The 21,038-nt window shown below is 51.6% G+C and overlaps 4 protein-coding genes across 7 annotated transcripts; 3 read left to right on the top strand and 1 right to left on the bottom strand.

Moving 5' to 3' along the window:
* The first annotated feature begins 39 nt into the window (after positions 1 to 39).
* Positions 40 to 4,088, top strand: AP4M1 (adaptor related protein complex 4 subunit mu 1). Its single transcript, XM_008141387.3, has 15 exons — positions 40 to 171; positions 272 to 360; positions 746 to 852; positions 932 to 1,028; positions 1,161 to 1,271; positions 1,357 to 1,437; positions 1,642 to 1,704; positions 1,805 to 1,871; positions 1,977 to 2,030; positions 2,157 to 2,263; positions 2,364 to 2,458; positions 2,803 to 2,847; positions 3,089 to 3,139; positions 3,276 to 3,387; positions 3,570 to 4,088. The coding sequence occupies exons 1-15, from the start codon at positions 114 to 116 to the stop codon at positions 3,792 to 3,794; spliced, it is 1,362 nt and encodes a 453-aa protein (XP_008139609.2). The 5' UTR covers positions 40 to 113; the 3' UTR covers positions 3,795 to 4,088.
* On the bottom strand, positions 4,088 to 12,142 carry TAF6 (TATA-box binding protein associated factor 6). Of its 3 annotated transcripts, none has more exons than XM_028145187.2 (15): positions 12,096 to 12,142; positions 8,586 to 8,800; positions 8,398 to 8,484; positions 8,141 to 8,294; positions 7,873 to 7,929; positions 7,651 to 7,770; positions 7,289 to 7,434; positions 7,103 to 7,180; positions 6,872 to 6,973; positions 6,583 to 6,765; positions 6,240 to 6,314; positions 5,989 to 6,114; positions 5,286 to 5,459; positions 4,821 to 5,018; positions 4,088 to 4,554 (listed from the first exon to the last, which is right to left on the bottom strand). In XM_028145187.2, exons 2-15 carry the CDS (start codon positions 8,739 to 8,741, stop codon positions 4,174 to 4,176), a joined length of 2,037 nt encoding a protein of 678 aa, XP_028000988.2. In that variant the 5' UTR covers positions 8,742 to 8,800; positions 12,096 to 12,142; the 3' UTR covers positions 4,088 to 4,173. The 3 variants fall into 3 exon arrangements, with proteins under 3 accessions (XP_028000988.2, XP_054570877.1, XP_008139612.2); XM_054714902.1 differs by having other exon boundaries at positions 12,117 to 12,132; XM_008141390.3 differs by lacking the exon at positions 12,096 to 12,142 and adding an exon at positions 11,992 to 12,064.
* Positions 6,252 to 16,431, top strand: CNPY4 (canopy FGF signaling regulator 4). 2 transcript variants are annotated; one of them, XM_054714904.1, is made up of 6 exons: positions 6,252 to 6,341; positions 14,909 to 15,035; positions 15,131 to 15,227; positions 15,452 to 15,574; positions 16,065 to 16,182; positions 16,275 to 16,431. In XM_054714904.1, the coding sequence occupies exons 1-6, from the start codon at positions 6,290 to 6,292 to the stop codon at positions 16,427 to 16,429; spliced, it is 672 nt and encodes a 223-aa protein (XP_054570879.1). In that variant the 5' UTR covers positions 6,252 to 6,289; the 3' UTR covers positions 16,430 to 16,431. The 2 variants fall into 2 exon arrangements, with proteins under 2 accessions (XP_054570879.1, XP_008139611.1); XM_008141389.3 differs by lacking the exon at positions 6,252 to 6,341 and adding an exon at positions 12,411 to 12,656.
* Positions 16,432 to 16,454: 23 nt separating this feature from the next.
* MBLAC1 (metallo-beta-lactamase domain containing 1) lies at positions 16,455 to 18,759 on the top strand. The gene is made up of 2 exons (XM_008141706.3): positions 16,455 to 16,513; positions 16,822 to 18,759. Exon 2 carries the CDS (start codon positions 17,706 to 17,708, stop codon positions 18,543 to 18,545), a length of 840 nt encoding a protein of 279 aa, XP_008139928.1. The 5' UTR covers positions 16,455 to 16,513; positions 16,822 to 17,705; the 3' UTR covers positions 18,546 to 18,759.
* The last annotated feature ends 2,279 nt before the right edge of the window (positions 18,760 to 21,038 follow it).

Below are 21,038 nucleotides of genomic sequence, written 5' to 3'. Positions count from 1 at the left end.
GCGCCGGATTTCCCGCGTCAGAGGAGAATCGGCCTTAAAGGGCCAGCCTACACGCGTTCCTTTGTTCGGGGCTGCCGTCCCTTTCCTCTCCTTGTCCACTCTGCAGAACGGCCATGATTTCCCAGTTCTTCATTCTGTCCTCCAAGGGGGACCCACTCATCTACAAAGACTGTATCCTTGACCTACGAGTCCAGGGGGGAGGCTGGGGTAGGAGTAGTGTCCCAGAGCTAGCTTGTGTCTCCGGGTCCTTAGCTGTCCTTCAACCTGTCAGTCCGCGGGGACAGTGGCGGCCGGGATGTGGCCGAGCTCTTCTACCGGAAGCTGACGGGACTGCCTGGAGAAGAGTCCCCGGTTGTCATGGTAACCAAAGGGGGGTTGGAGTGATATTCTGGCAGGTTCGGGTGGAGGGGACGCTTCCTCTCACTCGGGCCTGTGTCCTTGAGAGCTTCCCACTGGGGTGGGGGCCGTGCATTCCTCCAAATAATATTAAGGAAAGTTTATTGAGCGCCAACAATGTAGCAGGCACAGCTCCTCACATGTCTCAATCCTCAGCACCTCTGAGGAAGGAACTCTCATGAACTCCACTTTACACCTGGGGAAACTGGGCCCTTGGGAGGTTTCTAGTTCGCCCGAGGTCGCAATGCTAGGCAGTTGGGCAATCAGGGTACCAGCGAAAATCTCCCGGGCCCTTAAGCACAACTCTCTTCCTGACGTTCCTTCCCCCCTCCCCCCGCTTCTGCCTCAGCACCACGATGACCGTCATTTTATTCACATCAGACACAGTGGTCTCTATTTGGTGGCCACGACTTCAGAAAACATTTCTCCCTTCAGCCTCCTAGAGCTGCTCTCTCGGTGAGGAGGGCAGGGCTGGGCAGCTGGGGGTTGGGGTGTGACAGGAGGAAGAGGTGCACACTCCATTCTTTTTCCTCAGGTTAGCCACCCTCCTGGGCGATTACTGTGGCTCCCTGGGAGAGGGGACCATCTCCCGCAACGTGGCTCTTGTCTATGAACTCCTGGATGAAGTGTTGGTAAGGTTCAAAGACTTCCTTCATTGTCCCTGTTCCCTAAAGATCTATTCCTTGATTGTGAGGCTAAGTCCTCTCCCTTTCACCTCTTTTCCCCACTGGCCACCCCTAGAACTGTTCTTCCTCTCTCTGTAGGATTATGGCTATGTACAGACCACATCCACAGAGATGCTGAGGAACTTCATCCAGACTGAGGCTGTGGTCAGCAAGCCCTTCAGCCTCTTTGATCTCAGCAGCGTTGGCTTGGTGAGTAGAGGGAGAGAGGACCAGGAGGGAGAAGGTTTGGCAGGGGTTGGCAGACCTTGAGGATGATGGTTTGGGTGCTTTGCAGTTTGGGGCTGAGACACAACAGAGCAAAGTGGCCCCCAGCAGTGCAGCCAGCCGCCCAGTCCTGTCCAGCCGTTCTGACCAGGTGAGGGAGACTAAACAGGTTCAGACCCCCTGATGTTGTTTTAGGGGAATCCCAGAATCCAAGTTCCCTGCATATCTTTCCACCTCTCCTAGATGTGGATAATCCAGTCCCTTCCTATACCTCGTGTCCCCAACCCTGGCCCTAGCGTCCACTGCTCTGTCCACTAGTCAGCCTCCAACTACCCAAATGCCCTCTCTTCCTCAGAGCCAAAAGAATGAAGTGTTTTTGGATGTGGTTGAGAGACTGTCCGTACTGATAGCATCTAATGTAAGTTTGGGCCCCCAGCCCTGGAGCTGAGGACAGATAGTATCTGGCAAACACATTTGGGGAGGTCATCTCTGGGCATTAACCTCTCTGCCACTCTCAGGGCTCACTGCTGAAGGTGGATGTGCAGGGAGAGATCCGACTCAAGAGCTTTCTTCCCAGTGGCTCTGGTGAGAAGTCTGCAGGTTGGGCCTAGGGTTGGGTTTGGGACAGACTTCTTGGTGGGGGTTGTGGTGCTATTTGGTGGCCTTTTCTGATGTCCTTTTTTCTGACAGAGATGCGCATTGGCTTGACAGAAGAATTTTGTGTGGGGAAGTCAGAACTGCGAGGTGAGAAATAAGTAGGTCTTTCTCTCCTACCAGAAGTTTCATGGAGAGAAGTTAGAGACAGATCCCTACCCCATCCCTGCTCTTCTCTCCCAAAATATGGGTTAGCAGAGGAGTCTTTCTTTCTAGGTTATGGGCCAGGAATTCGGGTGGATGAAGTCTCATTTCACAGCTCGGTGCAACTGGATGAATTTGAGTCTCATCGAATACTCCGCTTGCAGCCACCTCAGGGCGAGGTCAGGATGGGCTGGCCCAGCGTATTCCATCTACCCAAGGGAAGGGAGGCAGTTCAGGTGTGAGGGCACCAAACTGATCTCTGTTTCTCCCTCATCTTAGCTGACTGTGATGCGGTACCAACTCTCAGATGACCTCCCCTCCCCACTTCCCTTCCGGCTCTTTCCCTCTGTGCAGTGGGACCGAGGCTCAGGCAGGTGAGACCATTTCCAGTTCTAGAATTTCTCTGGAACCCAAGTCAATAGGTAGATTTATTGGGGAGGGATGGTGGTTAGTGGTATAGGTTACAAATTAGAAAAAGGCACCCTCCCCCAAAGTGGACTCAGCCCCATGAACACTAGTGACTAATAGAGTCGAGTAGATTTCAGCCCTTCTCTCTCCTTCCTTCAGTACATGTCTGGGGGCTGGTGAGATGCCAGTAGGCTATGGCTAGAGCAAGCATGTCAAACTCTCGGCCAGTGGGCCGCATGCCTCGTTTACATGCCGGCCACGAGTTTGACATGCTTGGGCTAGAGTAATGGTATTATATTCTCTCATCCAGGCTCCAGGTTTATCTGAAGTTACGATGTGACTTGCCCCCAAAGAGGTATGAGTGGGGTAGCCAAGACTAGTTCAGCTATGGGGAGTAGGAGAAAGGGCCCAGATAGATCCTGTTGCTATGGCTTTCAGATGCAGCCACCAGCCTAGGAATCAGTTTAGTTAGAGGCTTGGGAGTTTGGGAAGGGGGTGGGGTGGCACTTGTGCTGAATTCCAGCTGTGACATTAATGAAGCATGGAGACAAGTCATTACCTTTCTGGGCCCGACACTGTTCCTTTCATGTTTGCAGCCAGGCTCTCAATATCAGGCTTCATCTTCCCCTGCCTCGAGGGGTGGTCAGGTTAGTGTGTGTGCATTATGGTTTTACCAGCTTCCCTGGACAACAGGATGGCACTGGGGAGGAGAGTATACATATACTGTGGGGGTGGAACTGGCCTGCCCCTGCCGGCTGAGCCTCGCATCTTCCCAAACTCCAGCCTGTCCCAGGAGCTGAGTAGCCCAGAGCAGAAGGCAGAGCTGTGTGACGGAGCCCTTCGCTGGGACCTGCCTCGTGTGCAAGGAGGCTCTCAGCTCTCAGGCCTTTTCCAGGTATCAGCTGCTGATTCTCTAAGGCCCTCCTCTCCCTCCTCCATTTTCAGTCCCAACTCCTCTCTCTTAATGTAGTGGCTGCTCTGTTCTCACTAATATAGTCACCTTCCTGGCCCCGGGGCTCCCCTGCCCACCTTCCTCTCTGTCTTCAGCACTCATCCCTCTGCCTCTGTCCCTCACAGATGGAAGTCCCAGGTCTGCCTGGGCCTCCTGGGCAAGGACATTCCACCTCAGCCCCTCCTCTGGGGCTGGGCCCTGCGAGCCTCTCCTTTGAACTTCCCCGGCACACGTGCTCCGGCCTCCAGGTTCGCTTCCTCAGGCTGGCATTCAGACACTGCAGCAATACCAACCCCCACAAGTGGGTGCGACACCTCAGCCACAGTGATGCTTATGTCATTCGGATCTGAGGCTCCCCAAACAAGGACATGGGCAGAAAGGATGGTGGCCTGTGGTTCAGGAGGACAATACTGTCTTCTCCATCTTCTGGCCTGTGGTAATGGATCTGGCTGGAAGAGACCTAAGTCCTAGAGACCACGAGGGCTCAACAGGTTAGATCCTTCCATTGTATCGGACACAGGAAGGACTAAGGTGAATCATAACTTACAAATCAAACTTTTATTATGAGCTGGCTGTACAATATCTAAAAAGGAAGGTGAGGGAAGCAGATGACTACTTCCTTCCACCGTGTGTGTGTGTGTGTGTGTGTGTGTGTAGAGAGAGAGAGAGAGAGAGAGAGAGAGAGAGAGAGAATCTTGGGAAGAGAAGATTGGCAGTTGTGTGACAGCATCAAGGGGCAGGCTGAGGCGAGCCAGATCCAGGGGGCTGGGAGCCATTAGCCTTTGGAGTCCCTGGAGCTGGAGGGGGGCTATCTCCAGCTTCCTGTTTTCCCCCACAGAGGGCACTGCCCCCAAGTGGGGAAGGGGCTGAGGATTGGGGAGGGACGGGGGAAGGGTGGGAGGTGGGGCCCCCTTTGCCATCCCCTGTTGGGGGAAGAGAGACCACTATGTACTTCTGGACACTGCCGGGGCCAGAGGGGGCAGTGCTGGGGGGTGCAGCTGTGGCAGTGGAGACCAGCTTGACAATGGGCTGCACACTGGGGACCGTGGTAGTGACAGGAGAGGTGGTGGTGGAGCCTGAGCCAGGAGCTGAGGTGCTGAGGGACAGGACCTGGGGGAAGAACGGAAAGTCAGTGTCGGTTATCTTGCATCCTCACTACTCCCCAGACCTGGGGGAACACCTCACTTGCTCCAACCAAATAATTAGTCCTCTGATTCATCCTCAGGGGGAGAAGCTGTGGCCTTTGGGGCCCCTGGGAAGTGCTCCTTCTAGCTCCTGTTTTGGGCCCAGAGGTGACTGGGCTCTACTCTGGGGCCTCTCAGGACAGCATGGTGACATGCCTCCCATCATTCCTGGTCCCGTAGGGCTCTACATACCTGTTGGGTGGATGAGGCACTAGAGGACGATGACATTACAATAAACTTGGTTGGAGGAGGGGAAGGCTGAGGTGGAGCAGCAGCTCGTGCAGACACCAGTGTCTGGACGGGCAGTGCGATGGAGCCAGGGACCTTCAGCAAGCCAGGGGTCCGAGGGCCAGGTTGAGGGGCCTGAGAAAGGGTCAGCGTGGGTCGGGGCTGCAGGAGGAAGAGGCAAGAAGAAAATGTCAACATCTAAGAAAAAGGGCTCGTCTTGCTTCTGAGTTGGTCTCACTGGGGTGGGGGTCTAGCTGCCTCCAAAACTTTTGACTCGGAGGGCCCTGGGTTTTGAAAAAATTCGCGCTCAGCATGGGCATGCCTGTAATTCCACATCCCAATGCAAACTAGGTCTCTGTCTCCCCCTCGTTCTTCTTCATTCCTCCTCTCCTTTTGGTCACCCCTCCTCCTCCCTGGACTGTCACTGACCTGAGTGATGGTCAGAGTGGTCCTGTTGACCTGTTGAGCCTGCAGAGCAGCTTGAGCCCGGGCCTTGACCACATGGGAGCAGAGGAGGGGTCCAAGGGACCCGAATTCTGCCCGATAGGCATCCTGATTGTCAGGTGGTGGGCGCAGCTTTGCCAGAACAGGGGCACAGTGCTTCTGTAGAGATAAAGCAAAAAAAAAAAGCAGGTAGGAAGAGGGCTGGGATTCTCAGAAGTGTGGTGAAGGTGTGAAAAAGGATATTACCATTTCAGTATGTTCTTGTTGAAGGCCAAACTGCAGGCATAGCAGTGTGTATAAGGAATGCTATGGTTTTTCTTCTTAAGAAAACATAGGCGCCAATTGGTGTGAACAGAGAACATGCTAAATACCCTGGTAACATCTGAGAGGTAGTTTTGGTCCAGAGGGCATTTGCCTTACACAGAATGGGCCACAGTGATGCAGAAGCACGAGGGTAGTGCCGTCTGGAAGCCTTGGGAGTTAAGACCTCTTATTTCTTATTTAACTCCTTTGTGCCTCAGTCTTTTCCATCTGCTAAATAGTATTGGACTCTGAGGTTGCTCTGAATATGAGGCAAATATGGGATAAATGAATAAAAGACCACATTCTTGCTAAACATTGTGTGTGTTTGGGGGGGAGGGAGGATGAGTAGGAAGAAGCTGGGGGAGGGCATGGGGGCTCTGGTCACCAGGAGGAGGCTCTGCACGTGGTCAGCTCCAATTCGGTCAATGTTGCTCAGCACAGGGCCATCCAGGACACTTCGGATCCGCTCCCCCTCCTGCTGCAGCCGTGGCAGAATCAGAGTTTTAATCACCTGTTGGAAAGGAAGGGGAGAAGCCAGGGCCTTGGGTCACCACAGAGTCTCCCAGGTGGTAGGCTATTGCCCACTATGACCTCATGATGCCTCCCTCCCCCAGTGCTTCCCCATTGGGGCCTGACATCATGTCCCAGCTCGGCCAGGCCTGCGATGGAGCCATAACGTGTAGTCCATGGAGTCTTCTCGTCCACCCAGCTCTGTAAGGGGATGGAAAATGAATCCAGGTAAATGGGCCTGAAAGCCTAATGTGTAAGGACCCAAGTCTCAAACACACTTTCCTTGTAGATCATTAAGACATTACAGATATACATGGCATACGGCTCAAGTCCCATTCCCAATCCCTCTGCCCTCTGCCCCTTGTTTTCAATCCTCCCCCCCCCCCAACTGACCCACCACTGCTCTCACTGTCCTGGTGACAACCCTGAGGTAGAGATGTGAGGGCTTACGTTCCTTGTTCGGGCTCACCTTGGTGAAGGTCTTGGTGATCCGGGACTGGATGTTGTTAGTGGTTGTGCTGAAATGCTTGCAGATCTGGGCCACCAGGCGGGCAGCAAAGTCCCGGAGTGCCCAGTGATTGTCCACATCTGGCCTCAGACACAACTGTCTGCTCACGATGCAGGTCATCACAGCTGGAATCAATTCATGCACCTAAGAGAGAAGTGATAAGGCAGCTAATTATGATAACTGGCTTCCTGTTGGTGGCAGTGAGGTCTCCAAAGCCTGGGATAAGAGGTGGGTAGGCAGGACCACTCACGTATTTTTCTAGATACAGCGTCGGGTTGTCCATCAGTGCCTTCACCATGCGCATCAAGTAGATGAGCAGGGCCAGGTTGTTCTGCACCACGTTCACACGGACCTACAGGAGGGAGAAGTGACAGGGCAGGGAGACACTTTAGATGAGCTTCCCCTGCCAGCTCCTCACCCCCTGGAACCTCATTCTAGGGCCTTGACCCCATGGGAGCAGAGGAGGGGTCTGAATCCTCACCCCCTCTGAGATGAAGGTGCTGAATCGCGGCAGCATCTGATAGAGCCCTGGGTCTGTTGCGATGCTCTGAAGGGCTTCCTGTGGGAGGAGGGGAATGAGTGAGGTGGGGGCAGATACCATGGGAAGAATTGGTGAGGCCTCCAAGAGAGGGGGTCTTGCGGTAAAGGCAGGGTGGTGGGGCCTCACCGCTCTCTTGGCTTCACATGACCCCACACAGGCTTCAGTGATCTCCTTGTAGTACAGCTGCTGCTCCACAGACAACTCATGGATACTTCGGGGCTTTAATCGAAAAGGGCCCCCCTCCAGGAGGGGTGGTGCCTTCTTCTCTTTCCCTATGTAAATTGGGAAGATGGGCTTGAAAAAGAAAGCTCCAGAAGAGGCCTTGGTATCAGAGAAACCTTGACCCTCTACACACCTACCCAGGGAGACCTGGCTTCCCTTACGCTGCGTGATCCCTTCTGGGGCTTTCTGGCTGACCTCACCAATTCACCAGTGACTATCTGGCTTTGGGGAAAGAGCCAGAAGAGGCCTGGCCTAGCAGGACTGACCTTTGCCATCAGCTGGAGCAGCCCCTTGACCTTTGCTTTTCAAGGGTCCATCTTCCTCCTGGCCTGGCTTTGCTGACTTCAGGGGCTCTGTGGCCTCAGCCTTCTGCTGCTCTTTGGGAGCTGGTGGGAAAGCAGTCATTTGCAAGAGTGTTGAGAGAGAAGAAGGTGGGGGAGGAGGGAGGAGGGAGAGGCAGAGGGGTGGGCTCTGGGCAGGGAGGTTACCTGGAGGTGGGTTCTCTGGGATAGCTGGCTGGCAGCCTTCAATGCTCAACCAATGAGCTGTGAGGAAGGAAGGTATCAAGTTGACTGCTGGACATGAATGCTAGGGAGTCACTCCACACTAAGGAATGTGGGTTTTCATTCCTGTTCCCACTTCCTGCCACTCACCAGGGATCTCACACTGAGGGTTTCATCCTTGTGAGTCTCCTTAAACCCGTAAGCATTGCCCCTCCTTTCCTTGCCCGGCCACCCTGCTCTCCTTTCCCCCAACCTTTGAGGCAGACGTCCAGGGGCACCCGGGGCAGAGGGGTATTGATGATGTCACTCAGGTCAACCTCCTTCTCCTCATAGAAGTAGAGCTCCCGGCCCCCACCAGAGGCGAACCGGAAAGGGATGAACTCTTGAGCATGGAAGCCATACAGTGGCTATCTCAGGGGAGAGGGAGAGAAAGACAGCAGGATGAGAAGGGGGCCATGGAAGGACTGTTCTCACCCCCCTGCCCATCTCAGTCCTGTGTGTCCCAATCACCTCAACATTCTTTAGCTTCAGCGCATAGTCAATGTCACTGGTGGTGAGCTTCTGCCGCTTCCCCATGTGCATGAATTTTAAGGCATCCTGGGGTGGGAGAACAAATGTCAGCCTGAGACCCCGAGGAAGAAGAGGGCCTGGGCATCCTCCTCAATACAATGCAGGACTGGGTAGAGGGGCCAGATTACCTGTGCAATCTCCTTGATGCGGTAACTGACTTCATCTGTCAGCAGCTGACAGGTTTCTTCCTGAATCTGGGCGATGCCCATTGATTCGGCCACCACCTTCATTGACTCCGAAGGCAGCACAGTATTGCTGAGTTTCAGCTTCTTCTCCTCAGCCATTCTGGAGCTCTTCCTCCCTCCTCTGAAGGATGATGCCCCAGGGTGGAGAGATGGAGACCCTGGCAGGGGGATGGGGTGGGCAGAAGAGATAAAAAGAAATGTGAGACCCAAAGTAGAGGGGCTGTCTGCTTAGGAGAGGCCACAACAAATGGAGGACAATAAGGATGTGAGGAGGGAAGAATTCGTGGGACCTTCTGTCCATCCCCACATGAGTCAGCATTGGGTGTAACAGAAGGAGGTAGCAATTCGATCCAGTTCAACATAATTTATTGAGCTCTGATTCTATGCCAGACACTATACAAGTGAGGTATATAGGAATGATCTTGACCCTCAATTTAAATACCAGCCCTAGCATTACTGTGCTGTGTTACTAGGACAGGTTACTTAAATTGTCCCTGGTTTGCGTTTCCATATTTCCATAAAATATGGAAAACACTTTTTTCCTAAGGTTGTTTTACGCATACTTTTATCTCTCTTATCCCTTCTTGCATTATTACTTGACACAAATACAGTACTGGCTAAATACAGCTCTCCCACCCTGAGCCTATATTCTTGTACAATTCAATATGATGAGAAAAATACACAACCATCATGGCTAATTACCACTCTTAAATTCATGGCCATAAACTTCAAATGGGCCCTTATCCTGCCCGACAAGCATACTATAACTCAATGCACTCGGTCTCCCTCGGTCCTATGTGACAACCTTCCTCCTTCCTCACCTTTGGCCATCAGAAGGGACCTCCAGACTCTCACCATGTCTACCCACCGAGTAGCACTGGTATCCACATACCCTGCCTTCCCACATGTTACTGTAGAGAAACGGTTCATGCCTGTCACCACCTCCAACATTGTTCCAGTGTTTCTCCCATCTCCCGCTATCATCAATTTCTCAACCTACCAGATCATTTCCATCAGCCTACAAAATGCAGTTATTTTTCCTAGCTTAAAAACAGCCTTAAAAAGGGAGGAAATTCTGACACATGCTACAACATGAATGAACCCTGAGGACATTATGCTGACTGAAATAAGCCAGTCACAAAAAGACAAATATGGTATGGTTCCACTTGTGTGAGGGTCTTAAAGTAGCCAAACTCAGAGTCAGAAAGTATGAATGGTGGATGCTAGGGGCTGGAGGAGGGGGAATGGGAAGTTATTGTTTAATAGGGACAGAATTTCAGTTTTACAATGGGAAGAGTTCTGGAGATGGACGGTGGTGATGGTTACACAACAATGTGAATGTATTCAATGCCACTAAACTACACTTAAAAATGGTTAGGATGGTGGGCTTTATGTGTATTTTACCAAATTATACATTAAAACAAACCTTTTACTTCACTTTCTCTATATGTTATACCTCATTTTTTTCTCCTCCTTGCAATTAAACTCCCTCAAAAAGTTGTCTTAATTTTGTTTCTAATTCTCCTCTCCTCTCTTGAACCTACTCCAATGAGGCTTTTGCCCCTCTAGGTCCCTGAAACTTTCAAGGTCATGGATGACTTCACATTGCCAAATCCAAGGCCCTCTCTGTCCTCATCTTCTTTCACCTCAAAGCAGTACATAGCATAGCTGACTACTACCTTCTGAAAACTTTTTTTTTTTTACTCCACTGTGGCACCAACCTCTGGTTTTCCTCCTACTTCACTGGCCATCACCCCTCAGTTTCCTCTTCTGGTTCTTCCTCCTCACCTGCTTAAGTTAGAATGTCCTAGACCAGTGATGGCGAACCTATGACACGCATGTCAGCACTGACACGCGTAGCCATTTCTGATGACACGCAGCCGCTGAGGCGGCCGCATGCCGAGGATGAAACATTTGCTGCTCCTGAGGATGAAACATTTGCGAAATAATGTTTTTTTCCTCAAAGTGACACACTACCCGAGTTATGCTCAGTTTTTTGGTGAAGTTTGACACACCAAGCTCAAAAGGTTGCCTATCACTGTCCTAGACTAAGTCCTCCTTCTTCTCTGGCTACACTTACTTACTTGGTGACCACAACCTCTCTGTTTTCAGTATCACTAATAGGGTGATGATGGCAAAATTTATACCCCAGGCCCAGAGCCCGCATCATCTATAACCTGGATAACTTCAATAGCCTCCTGAGAAGCTCTCCCGGCTTTTCCCCCTTGCTCTTTACTTCTACTCCCAACACAGCAGCCAGAGTGATTGGGTCATTGTTCAAACTCTGTAATGGCTCCCCATTTACCATCCAGTAAAATCCAAAATTCTTATGATGGTCTACAAGGCCCTCTTCTGCATTACATCTCTGACCTCCTTTCCTTCCTCTTCCAGCTTGATCCAGCTCCACTGTCCTCCTTGCTGTTCAAACCTGATAGACCTGCTCTTGCTTTATGGCCTTTGCTATTCCTTCTGCCTGGAATGCTCTTTCCCAGATGACAGTTTGATGCCTATTTCCACCACCCTATTTAATACCACACTCCACCCCCATCCTCTCCCCCCCCCCTTGGCATTTAACATCTAATATATATTGTTAATCATCTTATCGATTACCACCACACCTCCGCCTCCTGCACCGTATGGACAGAGATCTTTGTTTATTATGTTCACTGATGTGTTCCAAGTCAGCAGACTGTTGCCTGAGACACTGTAGATATTCAATATATATTTGAATAAATGAACGAACTGTGAGGGTTAGAGATCTAAGTGCTCAACACATACTCGGTACCAGTATTACCAAGGTGAACAAGTACAGACCCAACCTTGGAATCTACTGTTTGGCCAACAGGAAAGGGGCTCGCTTAAAGCTGGTATGAGGAAAACTGATGTCAAAAGTGTTTAGGACTGGCTGCGGGATGTCGGTGGGGGCTGGTGAGGACGTGCTGAAGGCGTGAGAAGATGGAGACCAGAGAGAATTTGGTTCTCCTCAAAACATCCCAGCTCTCCTCCACTTTGGGAAGTCTTATTTGCCGGGAACACATTTATTCAACACATCCCCGTACTGTGCCTGGAGCCGGGTGTACAAGAAGCGGTCGTGTCCCAGTGTCCTGGAGAACTACCAACCCATCAACACCCTGCCAGGAAAAGCTCAACACCCGACAGCCCCCCAGGTCAGTGGAGTCGGCAGAAAGGCTTCACAGAGCATTAACTGGAGCTAGAGCCAACAGGAAAACGGGTCGAAGGTCCCCAGGCCATGGGTCCAGCTCGAAAGGAGCAGAGAGCCCACCTCATCCCCCATCATCCCTCCAATGCAAACACACAGAGTCCCCACGCGTACGGACACACAACCAACCGTCCTCTTCCTGGTCCCCACACAGGCCCGTCAAGGGGTCTAGGCCATGGTACCACTCGACCCCCTCCCGCCAGCCGAGCGCCCCAGGCACGAAAAACTCTCACCGCCGCCAAAGCGCCGCTCACCCGGCGCTCGGCGCCATGTTGGCCCGCCCCCTCCCAGGAGCCGGTCCTGGCAGAGAAAAGGAGCAAGTCCCTACCCTTTCTCTGAGCAGGAATAAGTTCTTTAGACTCACGGCCTGAAGTTATATAAAAACTCTGTTTTTATATATACGTGTAAGGAGCAAACACTTCTGTGGTAACTACTTCTGTGTATTTCCTCACTACCCGGCGGCCAGGACCTTCAAGAGGCGCCACAAAACCCAGGCGGGGAAGGCCGGAGCGCAGATGGCCCCACCCCCTTTTGGGTCGGCACTGCGCGTGCGCCTCCGGTGATAGGCTAGAGACTATTAAAGTTGCCGCCAACCCCCTCGGAATTAAAAGGGCCCGCTGCCTTCCCGAAGTTGGTTAGAAGGCAAGCGGTGTTTGGTTGTGGGCAGCACTTTGTCATGGGACCTGTGCCGTTGGGAATATTGCTTTTCATTTTGACTGCATACGTCCCAGGTTGGGCTGGGACGCCGAAGGAGGAGGACGATGACACAGAACGCTTGCCCAGCAAATGCGAAGGTATCTGAAAGGAATAGCTCTTTTGGCATCCCTCTGCCCCACCTCCATTGTTTGGGCTGGACCAAATGGACCGTGATGGGTGGGTCACTCAACCTCCTTGAAGACCTTATGGAGGTTTTGGTGGAGTTTGGCGGAAGTCGAATGGGATCAAGGGAGGGAACCTATAGGGCTATCCCAAATCTATGGCACTACAATTCCCATGAGACATCCAGAGAGAGTCCGCTTTTTCTGGCTGGTCTGGGCCCCAATGGTTTGTGGGAATTGTAGTTCAGAGACTATCCGCCCAGGATCACCAAGCTACTGAGCATCTTGTGTGTGCGTATGTGCGCGCGCGCGCGCCCTTCCCACTAACCCCCCCCCCCCCACAATGCCACTAGATGCTAGACCTCAATCTGGAGATCCTGCAGGAGTGGGATGTGGGATGTTAGGCTCACCTTGTGGATATCCTCTGCTCCACCTCGGCAGAGACACTCCCAAATTACAGGTCCCGCGTTCCCCTGACGGGGCTTGGGGATGAGTAAATCAGCCCTTGAAGCTCATAAATGAAAGAGGAGGCCACACAACTGGGAGAGGTTCCCCATAGGTGTGAGGCTTTCCAAAGGGTGTGTGTGTACTGTGTGGATTTTACAGCAAGCAGTATCTTCTGTGGTTGCACTATTTGTGGGTCCCAGCTGGTGTTAGGCAGTTATTTATTGGGCTCCATCTGGATGCACAATAGCAATAGAGAACAATAATAGGGAAAGGGCATTTCAGAGCTGGGCCATTCATTGAGTGCTCTGGTTCCCTAGTTTGCAGGCTTCCTGACTCTAATTTCTTCCCTGGATTCTTTTTCTTTTAACCTACATTTCAATATCGTTGTTCCTCAAGACTTGGACCTAATCTCTACGCTCCTTTCACTTGTGCCCCTACTCCTTTGTCAGAATTTCTAAACACAGACCCAATCTTGTCAGTCCTTGCTTTAACGCCTGTACAGGCTTCCTGCAGTGATTAGAGTACAGCCAAGATTGTTGTTAGGGCAGAACATATGTTTGTTTTATGACCCTCCCCTTCTTTCTTTTCCATAATCAAAATCCCATCTCCAAAGTGCTCATGAGGAAGCCACACTGTACTCAGCAGCTAGTGAGCCTGCCTTATCCTTTCTCACCTGTTTTTCCCTTTGCCTGGAATAACCCTCTCATTTCTGCATGTGGTTCTCCAAGATACAATTTAAATGTCACCTCCTTTGGAAGTCTTTTCGTATATGTCACTTCTCACTGTATTGTAAGCCCTTGGAGGGAAAGAGAGTACCTGTGTCTCCCGGATCTTAGAGTAATACCTGGCATATTTTAGGCACTTCAGTTATTTGCTCCCGTGTTTAGTTCACTTGGCACTTCTGTATAGACCACTCCCTTTCTTGGGACCCATAATGTGTCAGGTCACACAATGGTGCTGGAAAGACAGTGGTGGAACAGATGCAATGCTCACCTTTAAGGAAATCCCAGGCGAGCAGGAAGTCAATATGTAACCATTGAATGAATTTTGCATTTCCCAATGAGATTAAGTTTCTTGGTCTTTTTTTAAAAAAAAAAATACATTTTTATTGATTTCAGAGAGGGAAAGGGCGAGATAGAAACATCGATGAGAGAGAATCACTGCCTCCTGCACACTCCCTGCCTCCTGCACACTCAGCTGCTTCCTGCACACTCCCTCCTGGGTATCGAGCCCACAACCTAGGCATGTTCCCTTGACTGGAATAGAACCTGGGACCCTTCAGTCCGAAGGCTGACACTCTATCCACTGAGCCAAACCAGCTAGGGTCTTAATCCCTAGTGTAGGAACCATCACACCATATTGCCATCTTTCTATCCCCAACTGCATTGGCAGTGTTTCATGGATAGTGTTTCATGGTAGGTCTTACTTGCTCTCTATTGCTATTGTGCATCCAGAAGGAGCCCAATAAATGACTGCCTAACAACAGCAAAGACTTATACACTGCTCACTTTGTGCTGGCACTATTGTAAAGGCTTTACCTGGATGGATTTAATCCTCACCACATCCCTATAAGGAGGTACTATTATTATCTCCATTTTAGAGGTGAAGAAACCAAGGCACAGCAGATTGCTACACAGCTTACTAAGTGGCTGAGTCAGGACTGTAAACCAGGCTGGCTCCAGAGTCAGCATTTGTAACCATCAGGCTCTGCTGCTTTTGCTCATCTGCAGAATGAGTTGCTGGCATGTTTGTTTATCTCTCATGTCCCTTTGGACATCTAGTGTGTAAGCTGCTGAGTCTGGAGCTACAGGAAGAGCTGAGTCGCACTGGACGATCTCGAGAGGTGCTGGAGCTGGGGCAGGTGCTGGACACGGGCAAGAGGAAAAGACACGTCCCTTACAGCGTTTCGTGAGTCCTTGATGCTCCTCCACCTTTCAACCCCCAAAAGAGCTCTGGGAGCTCATACAGTATTCAAGGAGTCTTTGTTTCCCCTCTTCCCACAGAGAGACAAGGCTAGAAGAGGCCTTGGAGAATTTATGTGAGCAAACTCTGGATTACAGTGTTCATGCTGAGCGCAAGGGCTCACTGAGATATGCCAAGGTCAGACTCCTCCCCAGGGCAGGATCCCACTGCTTAGGCCTATATCCTCTGGAGCCTCCCTTCTCTAGCTCTTCAGTGTCCCCTCCTCATCTTTAGACTCCCTCATCTCACCCTCATGGAACTTACCCTTCAGACTGCGGTGGTTGGCAAAACTGGTATGGTGAAAAGGGAAAGGAAGAAGTTGAGGTAGTGGGCTGGGCTGATCCCAAATTCCCATCTCACAGGGGCAGAGTCAGACCATGGCGACGCTGAAAGGCCTGGTGCAGAAGGGAGTAAAGGTGGATCTGGGGATCCCTCTGGAGCTGTGGGACGAGCCCAGTGTGGAGGTCACATTCCTCAAGAAGCAGGTAGGATAGGATACTGCCCAGGAGGTGAGAAGGGAACCTGAAAGGAGAGCTAGAACCTAGGGAGTTCTACCTCTAAGCAGGAGAAGGGGGCAGAGTGAGGACTGTCATTGATTGACATGCACCTGGAGTATATCAAGAAGTAATAATGGAGACTAATAATATGCATTACCACTTACTGATACCAATAGGTGCAAATTTGGAGCCACATACGTTTCAGCTGCTGCCTCATTTTGCCCTCACAACAACCTGATTACCATTTCCCATCTTACAGACAAGGAGCTGAAACTTAGAGTTTAATAACCTAGTACTCAGTAGAGTAGGTGTTAGTGTTTGTTGAATGAATGGGGATCACACATCTAGTAAGCCACGTTTAAACTCCTGGCTATCTGCCTCTCCAAGGTGGGGTGGGGAGACAGGTAGTAAAGAGCAAAGAGGAAGGTTCCCAAAGCCCAGCAGAGCAGATACTCTTCTGACCCTTCCACCTGACCAGTGTGAGAAAATGCTGGAGGAGTTTGAAGAAGTCGTGGAAGACTGGTACTTCCACCATCAGGAGCAGCCCCTGCAGCATTTTCTCTGTGAAGGTCATGTGCTCTCAGCTTCTGAAACTGGTAAGTGTGTGGGCTGGTCCCTTTCCTGCCAGGCCACAACATCCCCTACCCACAGGACCAATATCTAACTTGTTTTCTATCACCCAACTTAGCATGTCTACAGGAAACTTGGACTGGAGAGGAGACCACAGAAGGGCAAGAGAAGACAGAAGGGGAGGAGGAGCAAGATCAAGAGGAGGAGAAGGAAAAGGAAGGAGAGATGACTAGCACACCGGGCCACGCCAAGCATGACCCAGAGGATCTTTGACCCTCGTTTTTGAGCCTCCAGGAAGGGCAGGGGTCATGGAGAGCACTCTGAATTCTGAGCTCTCTCTACCCCACAGCTTTAATGGTGTGTGAGTGTGTGTGTGAGTGTGTCTCACCTCTAAGCTTATAGTTGTTCTCTCCCATCTGGTCTCAGGCAGAATCCTGATGGTACAGCATAGCATAGCTATGGGGAGAAAGGTGTGAGCAGTAGGTAGAAGCCCTACCCCGAAAGATGAGCCCCCTCTGCCTGTCATCTAGCTCCCTTAACTGTAGGTGTGGAGACAATATTGAAGGCTTTCCCCTTAAATATCTCTACTACTTCTAAACCCCACCCAGAGGTCGGCCATGGCATAGGAGTTGTGGGCCTTGGGAACATCACTTTCCCTTTTTTAGACCCTTACCAGGATGAAGCCAGAAGGGCATTCTCTGCGACTTATATACACCGCCTGCGTCCAGAAGGCTACATGCCCACAAACTGTGACCGAAGAGGGGACACTGGATGGGGATGGGGTGATGTTGACAGCTTAGGTGGAGTAGACGCTTAGTCTACTTCATATTAATTTCACCTATGGCCCGCCACATAATTTCACAAGTGCCAAATTTTTTATATCGCCTAGTAAGCTTTCTTTTTTTAAAGTATCGGTTGCAACCAAAATTTCAAGCAACTACCGTGCACACATCATAGCTGGCTGATGTGGCAGCGCCCCGCTCAGAGAATAGGGCTGTTGGCTGCCGTCCTGATAGAAGCTAATGGTGCTTTGTCATGTTGCAGCCCAAGGAAGTTGGCAGGGATACCAGGCCGAGGACGGTATTTAGGCCAGGGTCCGGGTCCGCGCACGCCGGAGAACGCGGCCGGGTTAGAATTCCGTGGGCGGTGCCGTCTCGGCCGCCGTACTTGGGCTTATGGGAGCTCGCAGAGGACAAAATCCTTCGCGTTTTCCCGGTTTCCATCCTTGCCTCAGAACCTAAGAGGCGTAAAACTGGGTCCAAGGTAGAGAGCGGCTTAGGTTATAGGGAAGGAACTAAAAAGGACTTCCTTGGGAGGGTGATGAGTGTGGACCTACCACGAGAGGGTGGCAAGGCGGGGGCCCCGAAGACACGGAAAGACGCGCGGCTTCCCGTGGAAGAAAAGGTTGGGCGATACCATCCTGGAAGGGGGCTGAGGGCGATACCACTTTAAGAGTGAGGGGGCGGCAAGAACTGAGACTTGGAGGTTCCGGCGAGTGTGGGAATCCTAAGGGACTGGACATTGGCCCGCAGCCCCACTTTCTCCGGCCATGAGCAGTGTGGTGCGGACCGAGCCGCTGCGCGGGGAGCCCCCTCTGCGGCTGCCCGGCGACCCCTTCTCCGTGGTCGTTCTACTGCGGGGCTACGCGGAGCCCGAGGGAGTGGGCGGCGCCGTGCGCGCCGACGGCTCTGTGACCCTCATCCTGCCCCCCGGCGCCTTCAGCCGCCGACTGCCCCGGCCCGAGAGCGGCGAGGCGAAGACCGCCCTGGAGGAGGCAGCCCGGGGTCCCATCCTCGTGGACACCGGAGGCCCCTGGGCTCGGGAGATGCTCCTGGGGGCCCTGGCGGGGCAGGGCGTGGCCCCCGCAGACGTGACTCTGGTGGTGGGAACCCACGGACACTCGGATCACATCGGGAACTTGGGGCTGTTTCCAGGGGCCGCTCTGTTGGTCTCGCACGACTTCTGCCTCCCCGGGGGCCGCTACCTTCCCCACGGGCTCGGCGAGGAGCGGCCCCTGCGGCTGGGGCCGGGACTCGAGGTGTGGGCCACGCCCGGCCACGGGGGCCAGCGGGACGTGAGCGTGATGGTGGCGGGCACGGCCCTGGGCACCGTAGCAGTGGTGGGCGACGTGTTTGAACGCGATGGGGACGAGGACTTGTGGCAGGCCCTGAGTGAAGACCCGGTGGCTCAGGAGCGGAGCCGGAAGAGGGTCCTGGGCACGGCCGACGTGGTCGTGCCTGGTCACGGAGCGCCCTTCAGGGTGGTCAGGGAAGCCTGGAATCCGGAGACAAAGGGTCCTGTGGCCAGAAACGAGGAGCCCCGGAAGACACTGGACTCGTGTCAGGGAAGCCCTCCCACCCAACCCCCCGGCCAAGGAACTGCCGTCTAGATCAGGAGAGGCCCCAGGCAGCCAGAGTCAGAGGAGCAGGGTGGTCACGTCCAGCGAGGACAGAGTGCTTCTGCCGCTGCCGTCACCAATATCACTATTTTTGCAACCAAACTAGGACCAAGCACGGACCAGCTGTGCCACCTCTGGGGGCTTCGTTAACAAAAGGGGAGGATATCCTTGGGAGAGTTCTCCCAAATAAAATTTGGAAACTACATTGAAAATCATTCTGCCTTAATGTAAATGTGAAATATTAACAGTGACAGTTATCAAATGTAATCAACAGCAAACGGGACAGCTTTGGGCTAATTGCTTATTTCTCATGAGGCTGCAGGTTGCTGAGAGAAGGTACAGGACATAGAAGTAACACCACAGTCATCTGACATTCATTAATTTATTCAAGGAATAGTTATTTACCTCCTGTATGTCTGAAGCACCATGATACAACAGTGAACAAGTTAGACAAACTCCCTGTCCCTCATGGATATTACATTCTATTGAAGTGGACAAGTAAACAACAATAATAGGACTAAATCAAATACAGGCTGTGGTTAGTGATAAGAGGAAAAAAAAAAACAGGCTCAGAAGGGGATACAATTCTGAGGGGTGGGTAGTCAGGGAAAGCCTCTGAGGAGATGTTTGATCAGAATAGAATGAGAAAGCTGGACAGCTTGATCTGCTTGAACAGCAAGAATCCATGGAGTTGGAAGAGTGGCAATAAATCAGTGGTTCTCAACCTTTCTAATGCCGCGACCCTTTAATACAGTTCCTCATGTTGTGGTGACCCCCAACCATAAAATTATTTTCGTTGCTACTTCATAACTGTAATTTTGCTACTGTTAATGAATCATAATGTAAATATCTGTGTTTTCCGATGGTCTTATGCTCTACAGCAGCGGTAAGACCATTGGAAAACACAGATATTTACATTACAATTCATAACAGTAGCAAAACTAACAGTTATGAAGTAGCAACGAAAATAATTTTATGGTTGGGGGTCACCACAACATGAGGAACTGTATTAAAGGGTCGTGGCATTAGAAAGGCTGAGAACCACTGCAATAAATGAAACTGCAGAGTTACTGAGATTGAAGCCTTGGCTTTTGAGCAGGCCAATGATATGGTCTCATTTATGTTTTAAAACAATCACTCTTGTTCTGAATGGAAAAGGGGTTAGAGTGGAGCAAGAATTGAATTGGCTGTGGCTGGGAGCTATTGCAGTCTTCCAGGTGAGAGGAGTTGATGGCACCTGGCCCATGTCCCAGAAGTTCTGTTAGGGCTGTGGTCCTCTTCTCAACTGTCCCAGTCCCCTTGCCCTCTAACCACACAGCTCTAGGAATGGCAGAATGCGTAGGTGTGGCAGATGAAGGAGAGGGGGAAGTTCACCTTGTGGATGATGAGCCTCCCTGGGTGGATGCTGTCAGGCAGGACCAAGCTGGAGGTCATTTCCCAGGTGTCTACAAAGGCCACACAGAGGTCAGCAAAGACAGCTCAGAAAAGCCAGTTCACCTGGAGAGTGAACCAGTCACAGCCATACATGGACTTGAAGGGTGTTGACCAGCTTGATGACCACAAGAGTGTAACCACAGAGGCCCAGAGTCTGTCAGTCATCAGATAAAGATGGCCCCAGGGAAGGTGGTAAAGTAGACCCCAGCACTACCACAGTGTGGGGGTCCTGCCCAGGTCCCAGACCATGGAGTGCAGGGAAGCCACTGGTGTGTAAAGGGTGTGCAGGGACCCGCTGTAGGCCTCCTAATGCAGCACTATGCTCTGAGTGGTCTCCACAGCCTTCAGGGACCCTGTCTAATATGTGGCATGTAGGTAGATCCTCTGGGTTCAGGACTGTGGGGAAGTCAGGGGTTATTTAGAGCTATGCACTCCTACCTTGGACAGACGTAAATTCCTGTCCTCACTTTCCAGAACATAGGTATTCTGCTCCTTACTCAGGCCTGGTCATTCGGGGCAACACATCACTTTGGCCACACTGATTGTCTTCAGGATGGACAGGTCACATAAACAAGTCCAGTCTTGGTAATATTAAGGTTTTCGCTAGAGCTAGTGGAAAAGTGTCCAGTTTTTTCCTACAACACTGACGTGGGAGGATGCATCATCTTGCCATTTGTCCAGACAGCCCACTGCTGCTGGGGCCACCAAATGGAGAGTAAAAATGAAGCTGAACAGCAGGGGCAAAAATGAGCAGTTAAGAGAAACAGACCTGATGACAAGTTTGAATGCTGAAAGTCAGATCCTCTGCCTCTAACTCATCATCAGTCACCCGGGCTGACTAATCAACTCCTTTCCTGCCTAAGCTTCTTTGGCTGTGTTTTCAGTTGCTTGCAGCAAGAGGAGTTCTGAATGGATACAGACACTGGTGAAATGAGCCATTAGAGGCAGTGAGGATCGTGTGGAGAGAGGGTTAACAGGGGGAAAGCAGTGCTTAAGGTATTAGGAAGTTGGGCCCAGAGTGTATGCTTAGAAGTTTCTTTAAAGCTTCCT

Source organism: Eptesicus fuscus, chromosome 4, assembly GCF_027574615.1.
Source record: "Eptesicus fuscus isolate TK198812 chromosome 4, DD_ASM_mEF_20220401, whole genome shotgun sequence".
Lineage (NCBI taxonomy): Eukaryota > Metazoa > Chordata > Mammalia > Chiroptera > Vespertilionidae > Eptesicus > Eptesicus fuscus.
This window is presented reverse-complemented; position numbering and strand designations above follow the sequence as displayed.

Bases quoted from the DNA above. Each gene is read 5' to 3' on its own strand.
- AP4M1 (XM_008141387.3), top strand. From the start codon at position 114: ATGATTTCCCAGTTCTTCATTCTGTCCTCCAAGGGGGACCCACTCATC. The intron at 1,438-1,641 runs GTGAGGGAGACT...TCTCTTCCTCAG, and splicing joins TGTCCAGCCGTTCTGACCAG to AGCCAAAAGAATGAAGTGTT. The intron at 2,031-2,156 runs GTGAGAAATAAG...CTTTCTTTCTAG, and splicing joins GGGGAAGTCAGAACTGCGAG to GTTATGGGCCAGGAATTCGG.
- TAF6 (XM_028145187.2), bottom strand. From the start codon at position 8,741: ATGGCTGAGGAGAAGAAGCTGAAACTCAGCAATACTGTGCTGCCTTCG. The intron at 8,485-8,585 runs GTAATCTGGCCC...CTCCCACCCCAG, and splicing joins GCATCAAGGAGATTGCACAG to GATGCCTTAAAATTCATGCA. The intron at 7,181-7,288 runs GTGAGGCCCCAC...CTCCTCCCACAG, and splicing joins CATGTGAAGCCAAGAGAGCG to GAAGCCCTTCAGAGCATCGC.
- CNPY4 (XM_008141389.3), top strand. From the start codon at position 12,539: ATGGGACCTGTGCCGTTGGGAATATTGCTTTTCATTTTGACTGCATAC. The intron at 12,657-14,908 runs GTATCTGAAAGG...TTGGACATCTAG, and splicing joins CTTGCCCAGCAAATGCGAAG to TGTGTAAGCTGCTGAGTCTG. The intron at 16,183-16,274 runs GTAAGTGTGTGG...CACCCAACTTAG, and splicing joins GCTCTCAGCTTCTGAAACTG to CATGTCTACAGGAAACTTGG.
- MBLAC1 (XM_008141706.3), top strand. From the start codon at position 17,706: ATGAGCAGTGTGGTGCGGACCGAGCCGCTGCGCGGGGAGCCCCCTCTG.